The 10633-nt window shown below is 40.3% G+C and overlaps 1 protein-coding gene across 1 annotated transcript; it reads right to left on the reverse strand.

The window, feature by feature from the left end:
- Window positions 1-32: 32 nt before the first annotated feature.
- ube2r2 (ubiquitin-conjugating enzyme E2R 2) lies at window positions 33-9771 on the reverse strand. The gene is made up of 6 exons (XM_062415282.1): window positions 9186-9771; window positions 8632-8821; window positions 5885-5971; window positions 5591-5688; window positions 4799-4933; window positions 33-4650 (listed from the first exon to the last, which is right to left on the reverse strand). The coding sequence occupies exons 2-6, from the start codon at window positions 8806-8808 to the stop codon at window positions 4365-4367; spliced, it is 783 nt and encodes a 260-aa protein (XP_062271266.1). The 5' UTR covers window positions 8809-8821; window positions 9186-9771; the 3' UTR covers window positions 33-4364.
- Between the last annotated feature and the right edge of the window lie 862 nt (window positions 9772-10633).

Below are 10633 nucleotides of genomic sequence, written 5' to 3' on the forward strand. Positions count from 1 at the left end.
TGCAAACAAAACCAACAATGTTGTTTTTCTTATTTTTGGGGGTTTTTTTGTTGTTGTTTTTTTTTTTTTTTTTTTTTTACAATAGAAACTTTATGAGTGACATATGCATCCTCACAAACACAAAATGATGAAGAAAAAAGAAAAAGAATCAAAGAAGAAACCAACAAGGACAGCATTGACATTGACAGGTGTGGACATGTTGTGGTGGCACTGTAGACACACGCAGGTAAGTCTATTAAGTGTTTGACTGTGCAACATCCTCAGCTGGATCTCACAGTGTCAGCGCACACTTCAAATAATACACACTTGTGCACACACAGATTAAATGAACTAAATGATTTCATTCAGAGTTTTCTTTTTGTATTTAACAGTGTGGATGGAATAACATCTTAAACTGCGGTCCTTTTTAGTGAATCATTTCTTAGGTTGAGTTTGAGAATTTCCTCAAAAGGCCCCCTTAGCTTTTTTTCCCCACCTGCCCCTATGAAAACAAGGCATACATTTAAGTTAAAAAAGTGGATGACTTTAAGATTAAAGAGCTCTAATGTCATCAGTCAATTGCTATCATACAGGCTACACTAGACCTAAACTTTAATAAGTGATAGAAACAATGACAGTTTCTGAATTTGTAGTGGGGAAAAACCTGGTTTTAAAGCAACAGTTCAACATTTGGGGAAATATGCTTATTCACTTTCTTGCTGAGAGTTAGATGAAAAGATTGATACTGCTCTCATGTGTGTCTGTTAAATATGAGGTCACTGCCAGGAGCCGGTTAGCTTAGCATAGCACAAACTACTGAAGTCACTACTCCTGGACAAGAAATAGTCCGGCATGTATCGTCACAAATTGTAATTTTTACACTTCAATTTTCGAACAGATTATTCAAACAAGTCCAACATGTTAATTAGTGAGCTTCAGAGGTTCTGGTAGGCTGTTTCATTCACTTTGGGATGAAATAAAGCTAGCTTCTTCCCCCTTCTTCTAGTCTTTATGCTATGCCAAGCTAAGCCAACTGGCTGCTGGTGAGAGCTTCATATTTAAACACACACACACACACACACACACACACACACACACATAAGATAAGTACTTATGTTTACTATGACTTAACTTCCTTTCTATATGGTGATAAATGGGCAAAAAATGGGGACCACATGAAGCAAAGTCCAGAATCTCTGGCATCCACCCACATCCTATTGTGCCTTGATATCACATCCTTTAAAGATCTGGTTTAGGTGTGGATTTCCTCTTGCCTTTAGTCTCTCCGCATCCTCAACAGAATTCAGTCTCTCTGGGCTTTGAAAGCACAGGGTCTAGGGGGGAAAATTTCACTCCTTTGGCTTCACATTAAAATGCAAAATGCATCTCTTAAAGAGTTTCAGCTTGAAAATCCTCTACATGCATCCATTGCTCCATAGTCCTTAAAATAACGGTTGTCGGGTTGCACTTGGTTTCCTTGGCATAAAATCCATCCATTGGAATCAAAAGGTTTGCCCAGTGTGCTGTTGTGTTGAACAGGTTTAACAGATTCACACCCACGACCATAAAATGCAGCTCAAACCTGTGAACTCATGGTTTGCTTGATGCCATACGAGTAATATTAGTCACATAATGCTGCTCAGTGTGTTCAAGGGTTTAATACTCAGAGGGTGTTTTGTTGTTTTTTTTATCAGTCAAATCCTCAGCAAGTTCAGGCCTCCCAAAACAGCACAGTGCAAACACACATTGAATGTTTTCTCAACTGGACAAAGTCCAAAAGGTCATTTGGGCAAACTCACTCAAGTGACAGAAGTCTGCACTGATTCCACAGAGACACTGTCAATAGATGAATAGTAAATGAAATGATACACACACACACACGCACACAGATAACAGGCAATCAGTGTCATATTCATTCAAATGCTAATGTGTAGCTAAGCTGCATGTTGATTTTGTCCCTGTCGATAAACATACTCTGGATGTGTTGTAGCACAGTTAACAACGTCCAATTTTCACTAAGTTGCAGTAAGCGTAAGTTGGACTCACGGCGCAAAAAACGTAACATTTTCACATCGATCGCAACATAATGTGAGCATCGTCTGGAGGAGAAAGTTATCATTTCATATTTTGATTTTTTTGTTTTTCATTTGAGTCTAATCTACCAAGAAGGAAACAACTTAAAAGGACCCTAATCAGGACCAACAGCAACACTCCGCTGGCGGTGGGATTGGAGACTTTCAGGTCACTCTCTGCCATCTAAGAACACCAGTGATACAGAAAAATCAGAAATAAAATGAAGGTGAGGAGCAGTTTGTGTGTTAAGTTTCTATTTTACTGTTTTTTCTCTCTCAGTGAAAGTCTTGTTGAGGCCCTGAGGTTTAAGAGGCAGAGAGAGGTGTAGGAGGTGGTGTCAGAAAAAGGTCTTCACCTTGTTCACCCTCAACCTAATGAGTTTACTTTGAGGGGTCGTGAAGGGAGCAGTGGTGATGGACACTACTGAAGGTGGGTCCAAGAGGGTGGAGTGAGTCACAGCAGAGCCTGTGATTGCAAGTTTAAGTTGATTGCATCAAAGTTGAACAGACAAGCATGAGCGGGACAGAGATATTCTGCCATGGGACAGTGACTGGACAAGCCGGCCAGCCGGCCAGCTCATCAACTAGTTAAAGAGCCAAATCCGTTGGTCAGACGTTCTGCACCATCCCAGAAAATACAAGACACAAGTCGAGGAGGACAAAATGTCAACTAAATAAACATTAAAAAAAACTCATAAAGGGCGACAAGGAAAGACAGAGCAAGACTTAACATAAAACCATGGACTTGCCAGACAAACAGCTGACCAGCAACAGTGGGGTTCAAGAGACCACCACAAGGACAGTTTGTTTTCATCATTTATCAAAAACTAAGTTATTTACTTAGCTGATGGTTTTCAAAAGAGAATACATTACTTATAATTGATACGTTTTTTTTTCTTTGGAAAATGCTTAAAAGTAATTGAAATACAGATGTAGAATACATGTGATGGAAAGACCTTCTAAAAATGTTGTTTTGCTCTGCACACAGTGTCATTCAAATATGAACATGTGTATGCTCCTACTACACTTTGTTAATAGTTATTATGATTACTGGTTATGCCTGAAAATGTGTTGAACAAAATAATTTTGCAAAGCAGCCATATTGTTTGTCATATTGTGAGGGCTGCAAAGCGCTGGCTGGAGAGATTTTGAAAAAAAAGAAAACAAACAAAAAAACATGAAATATTCATTCAAACTGGGACAGAGATGGCACCACCTGATTACCAGAGCATAAAGCTGGCATGTTTACGAGACTGGACTGCATCTGCATCCGAGAGACGAGGCCAGTGGAACAAAGGAACTCTAGCTGACAAAACTTGAGTTAAAAGACCCTCAAATTGTAGGAAACCACAACGACAAAACAAGTCTGAATGAACAATACTAGAGATGCACCGATACTGATACTGTGGATATCTGTCCGATACGAACACATAAAGCTGGATCACATATTGCTGACATCTGGCTGATCTAGTATTGGAATAACAATTCAGTACATTTATATCTATGTATTTTTTTTGTTTTTGTTTTACGACGTTAGGAAAACAATGCTGAAGTCAAGCCTGACTCTTCCTCACATTGAGGCAAACATTGATAAAATACTGGTATTGGATCAGTACCTAAAGCCGAGGTATCAGTATTGAACTGTAAAAGTCAGATCAGTGCATCCCTAAATAATACTGAATAAACTGGTTTACAAGTGAGAGGGGAAAAAAAAAAAGTTAGAGTTACGGTTCATGGTAGCAACTCAACAACTTGCAGAATAGGATGTGAAGAGCTGGTTGCATTAAATTCTAATATGAAGACTACGGTGAAACACTGTAGCGGTCTCTACAGAAATACTGCTCTGTTCTGCAGATGCATGCCATCAATGGGAATATTTAAAAACACAAAATATAACATCTAAAACACAGGTGGTGCTCTCAAACAGTGCTGGAATTTCACTTCTTAAACTCTGCAAAACATGTGTAGCTGGACAGAGTGCAAGCTGTAATTAAGGCAAATGGTGGAAACACCAAATTCTGACTTTCAGTGAAAACAGTACCAACAAACTTTAGCTGAAAACTCATGTCATAGTATTTGAAACCTATTATTTGACTAGTTATTTGTATTTGTTTAATAAATGATGAAAAGTTCTTGGCAGTAGACTTTTGACCCCACTGTGCACATACAAACACACACACGCGCACACACCACACACACACACACACACACACACACACACACACACACACACACACACACACACAGAAAGTAACACACAAAAGGAGGAGGGTGGTGGGGGGAGTTGGCAAGGATCATTTATCATCCAGATCATCATGAGTCTTCGTTGCCAGAGTCGTCCTGGTTGTCGTAACGTCTGGTGGACGTCCCACCGTCCTCCACGGCGCTGAACCCCCCTGCTTCACCTATGGACTCCATCTCGCTCTCATCGTCCTCCTCGTCCTCCTCTTCCATGTCGTCGTCATAGAGGTCATCATAGAGAAGGTCTGAACTGCTGTCCTGGGAGGGGACCCTGGTCTGGACGCAGTACTCCGCCAATGTGGTCGGCACCTTGACCCCATCGCGCTCAGCCTCCGCCGCTGTCGACATCACCTGTTTCCTGTAGTAAAAAAAGGAATAAAGTCAGTGTATTTCCAAGTCCAGGCCTTTTTTGTCCAATTACAGGGCAGCAACATACTGCAGTTCTTTAGTGTAAGCACAGAGTACATTTGTGTGTACATGGGCGAAATGTGCATGCTGTGTATTACCTGATAATTTCTGCATACTCCTTGTCCTTGCCTTTGCTGTCCCTCCATTTGCGAAACATGACAGAGGCGTCCACATTTGCTGGAGAGAAGGTGTTGGGCTCATTGAGCAGAGAGATGACGCTGAGCAGGATGGTCCTGATGAGAGAACAACATGCAAATATAAGCACGTGAAAAATGAGGACACTCCAATAACAGATCGTGTCATCGTCCCTAAGAAAAGTGCCACACGGGCATTTTGAAACTGTACTACACCCCTTCTTCACAGCCCAGAAGGAAGCATTACTTCACCAACTTCCCCTTGCAACTAAATTACATGCTTTGCCCAATCTGCTACGGTTTTAATGCAAACTCAGCACTTCACTTCTAGTCCAAGAGACAACGCATCTTGCTGACACCCCTAATTTAAAAGAAATTCAGAAAGCTGCAGTAGTGTGTTGCTCATTAGTTGTAATACAGAACTGTTCATTTGCAATTTGACATTTTTATTTAACATGATCATTATTTATGCAGTATGTACATCACATGACCCATCATGCTTTTCTTTATCCTTCTCATTTGATTGACCAGCAGGGCTAGTCCTCCACTCTACTCTCTACTCTACTCTACTCTGCAGCTCTCTTACTCTATGTCCTGTTGTTTTAATCAAGTTTATTGCACTTCATGGCTGAAATCAATGTTCTCATCAACATTACAATAACAGAGATGCCATGAAAAGACATTCCAGACAGCCTGTCTAAGTTGTAGGATGGATTAAAGTGCACACAGGGGCAGAAATGGTACGGCAGAGATTACCTGACGTTCTGTGTGGGGTTCCACCTTTCAGAGGGCAGCTCCCCGCTCTGAGGGTCATCGACAGGAGGGTGCAGGATAGAGATGCACACGTCTCCGTTCTGGAGGGAGAGATCACCACTGACAGTCACACTGATACAAACACATCCCTCACCGGCCAGTGTTTAATTTTAACTTGATGAAACTAAATAAAAAGTGACTGAAGGAATTCACAAAAAAAATATACTTGGTAAAATTTGTTGAGAAGGAGTGAATTAGTTTTTATTAAGCCGAAAACTACATAATGGTGTGTTTTACCTCATAGATGTTGGGGTGCCACATCTTGGTGAGGAAGCGGAAGGTTGGTGGGGAGTACGGGTAGTCGACTGGGAATTTGATGTGAGCCTGGAAAAGTTAACAGAGGTTGACAGTCAACATGTGTTCACAGACAGTGTAGCAAGCTCAGTGTCCATTCAGCTGAAGTCCTTTGAGGCTGCGAGGGAGATGCCGTTTTATGAATTGGTGTTACACGTTATATGTGGAGTGTGAGACTTTTTTTTTTTTAAACATGAAAATACATTCAAGTCTGTGATCTGTGCAACACGTTCTTTCTCTGATGAGAGAAATTAAATGCTTCAGTGATGCTTCCACAAACAAAAATGAAGTGAAATGCATGAAAGATTCATTTTAAGAAACAATTACTTCAAAGTTTTTCACACAAGCCTAAATGACTGACTGTGTAAAAACCAAAAGGTTAAAGCTGCAACAACATATATATTATAATTATTGGTGAATCTGCAGCTTATTTTATTGATTAATCAATTCATCACTTTGTATATAAAATGTCAGAAAACAGTGGACATGGGCATTTGTAGTTTCTCATGGTGACTGCTTCAGATGTCTTGTTTAATCTGATCAACTGTCCAAAGTCGAGAGACATTCAGTTCACTATCATGTATGACACAGAAAAGGTTAAAATCCATACATTTGATAAGCAGCCACCTGTAAATTTGAAGTGTTTTTGTCTAAAAAAATGGCTAAAACGATTATCCGATTATTAAAATAGATGTACATTTCTGTCTATCAACGAATCAGCTCTAGATCAAACCTATGTTAATAAAGTGAGTTACAATGTGCAGGATTTTTTTTCCAAGAACATTTGATTTGAGATTAAAATTGATATAGCAATTTTTCATATTCTGTCCACAATATGTAAAAAATGTGTCCTCTAGGCTGACAAGCCTCACAAGTTGATTCATAACAAGTCTCTAACAACAAAGTGGCCTACTTTCACATGTAAAAGGTGACAACTGAGTACATTCAGCCACAGCTAGAATTGCAATGCATAGCACTGGAGTATTTTAATAATCTATATTAACAGTAATTATAAATAAACATTATAACAGAGCTGGAAATTAACTTTAAAAAGGTGCCTCTGGTTCTGTGTTTTCTTTCCAAATGATTGCACAATTATCTAGGTGAAAGGCTTGCGGGGTTGGGTGTGTAACATCACCCCAGCTCTCACTGAATCGCTGAGATAGGACTATCATTACTCCACAACTAGTCACTACACTGCCACAGCCTTGGGACATTCACCAGACAGATATAATAACACACCGACATGAGTTTCAATGTTTAATATTGTAATACTGCTATAACAGTAGTAGGTGGATGCTTAATGGCATAGTCAATTTTATGGAAACAGATCAAAGAAAAGACATGCAATCAGCAGCAGAAATGAAGATGATTCACTGTATTTACAGTTACAGTAACATTTAGTTACTTTGAAGGGAAATATTACGGGACACTAGCCTATCTCTTTTACCCACATTTAATGTAAAAGCAGGTCAAGTTACACCAGCAGGGGCGTTAAACAGTCAGCATTCCTCTTTCTTGTATACCAGACTCAACAAGTCAGTGTTAAAATTATATCTATTAATGTCATTATACAGGTGCCAAAGTGGCTCAGGTTTAACCACTGCAGCCTCAAAGCAAAGTCTTGTGCTCAAACCTGTCAGCAGGCCAGGACGCTCAATTTTCTGTGTTAGATGTCTTTTCCAAAGACATCCAGGGTGTGAAATGGAGACTCTGACTTTCCCATAAATGTGTTTGTTTGCTGTGTGACAGACAACAAACTTGTCAAGGATGCTTCTCCCCAAAACTAGAATAAACTCCTTTCACAATTTCAAACACATTTCTCCATACTCTAACTCTACTGCTGCTACGTGAGTCTATTCTGTACTTGCAGCACCTATTGCTTGTTTATTTACACTTGAAAAATGGTCTCTCATCTGTTGGCTCTTAAGGTGTTTCCTTTTTTTCATTTTCTATTAAAAAATGGTGTGTGTGGACTTATCTCAACTGACGGTCTAATGATAGAGGGAGTCTCTATGCTGCTGTAAAGGTAGTGAAACCCTCTGAAACAAACTTGTGATTGTGATTTAAAAACAAAACCGATTTGACCTGACCACTGATAACAGATAGATGTCACAGTGAAGGCAAACCATAATACAATCAACAAGATGCAAGAAGAGAGGCAACACCTGCACTGTATTATTCTGGAAGGCCACAGCATCATCTGCATTGTCCCAACTTGAACGCGGGCTCTCACTGCGCTTCCTTTTCCTGGATGCTTCACTGAATAAGTAACATGAAAGAAAGAAAGATGAATCTCATCGTGCCCTTCTCTTTTACTCTTTCTCTGCGCTGAGGTGCCATTTATATCGGTCTCATAGCTAAAAATAGCCATCTGAGGCACAACCATCATACAGAGAGGGGGAGGAGGCTGGACAAGGAGAATGGGGGGACAGGGAAGGAAGACTGAAAGGAAGACTACAAAAAAGGGTGGTGAGCAGGTACAGGTGAGCCAGGTCATTGCTGAAATACAGTTTTAAAAAGTGCAACAACCATACTAATAAGATTTGACAAATTAGCAGTGATATATATCCTTTTTAGGAATGACATGTACACAGAAGTATCGTTGCACTTTACTACATATGTATAATGAGCTGCTTTCTGAGCTCATCCTTTTCTGACCTGTTGACATTAGAAAGTTTTTGTCCCACCTTAAAGTAGCCTCCCTCATACAGGGTGTTCGGGGGCCCAAAGATGGCCACTTCCCAGTTGTAGAGGTCCGACTCTTCCACCAGAGTGATGCGGAAACCCTCCACCGGCTGCTCCTGCAGAGACTTCAGCTCCATCATCAGGGCCTTCTGGGAACTAGGGGTTGCCTGGTGGGCCATGTTAATCCCACTTCTGACACCAGTGGCCACAGGTCAGGAGGAAATGCAGTGGGAGGGAGGGGGGGGGGGGGGGTGATCTTAATGAGAATGATCTTATTAAAAGCAATAAATCTTACAGTTTGGTTGAAATTGGTTGTTAAGCAGCAAACACCTAAAAACATTTAGCTGTTTGCAGTGACATAAGTATTTCTAGAAAAAAACGCAGGGACAAAAAGAAAACCTGAATACATAACAAACAGGCCAGCTGGTAATATGAACACAACATTCAAACACAAACAGGATGTGGCCTTCCAAGCTAGCTAAGATCACTGGTTTAGTTTACAGGCCCTTGACTGGAGAAGGGGGGTGAAGCAAAGTTAATAAAAAAAAGTGTTTACCTCCGTTTCCTTGCACTGTAATATATATTCGTGTCGTTACAGCTGAAAAGTGGAGGGTAAACTCATTGGCTGTCCATGCTAGCCTGGCTATGTGTTGACAAAGATACAGTGGCAGAAGCAGGGGGTTTGCTGCTAATGCCTATGGCTGCTCCTCGTGTTGTGTTTCCGAGAGTCTTTGTGTGCCAGTGTTGACAGTTGACATGGAGCTGGTGTCAGTGTGGAGTCACCGTCTCCTGAGGATCATTGTCGGCCACAGAAGAGGAAACTCGCTCCCCCTGACATCTCTCCGCGCTGCTGGCTCGGTTCGGGAAAACAGGCGCTCAGCTGATCCCTGCGTTGTTTATGTTTGTTTATCTGCTCTCTGGCAGTCTCAACTTCTCCACACGTCAGCTAAACCCTCTTACCGAGGCAACTTGGTTTCAAACGGAGCAGCTCTTCTGCTCTCTGCCGTCCCCTCCGGCACGGTGGCAGCGTTATAGGCCAATCAATGCGAGCCTACGGTCGCAGAAAAAGGACAAAGTGAGAGGTTTTACACCCGCGAATTACAGTGGTTTTAATCGATTTTTATTTTCCTCCCATCGATGCTTCCGGCTCTCATTGCGCGTGTCTGCAGAACGTATAAAGCACGTACGGGTCTGAACGTGACGTGCGCGCTCCCAGGGCTGAGCAAAACATAAAATCAGAAGACAATCACAAATGGGGTTATAACACACCTGAGTCACGAGGATACACTTAAACCCTAAACCTCAACCTCTAAAATCACATCACACATTTCTCCTAAGTAGAACATCCACATATGGTTTCATATTTTGATCAGTCAAATAAACATTATTATTAATGTTTATTTTTTATTATGTATGTATTTATTTTCTTAATTATTAAATTATGTATTATTCTGTTCCTCCTCTATTAAAATTGCTACACAGTGGGTTTTTTCTTTTTTAACCCTATTGTTAATTTTGACATATAACAAACAATTAACATCTGCTGTTTGCCTTTTAACCCATGTATATGATTGTATTGCTGGTCTTTGTAAAAAAGAAGAAGGAGAAGGAGAAGGAGAACAAAGAAAGAAAAAGAAAAAGAAAGCCTTTGAACTGAACCCCAGTCCTTATATCTCACTATATTTGCTATATGTTTTTAATTCAATTATAGATTATGAAGGCCTGTGTTGTGATTGTATTTGTTTCCATTTAGATTGTGAATGATTAACAGCTGATTAACACATAGTGAATGCGAATTTCTGCATGTAATCTGTTACATGTAATCTGATTATTTTTTGGAGAGTAATCAAACTAATCTGATTCCTTGTCATCTGATTACTCTCCCAAAAATAATCTGATTACCTTTAATACAGTTTACCATAATTTAACTTCCAACAAGTAATTATCTTACGTATAGGGAAGTAATCTGATTACCATAGTAATACAGAAAGTATTATATCAGTT

The sequence above is a fragment of the Scomber scombrus genome, chromosome 3 (assembly GCF_963691925.1).
Source record: "Scomber scombrus chromosome 3, fScoSco1.1, whole genome shotgun sequence".
Taxonomy (NCBI): Eukaryota; Metazoa; Chordata; class Actinopteri; order Scombriformes; family Scombridae; genus Scomber; species Scomber scombrus.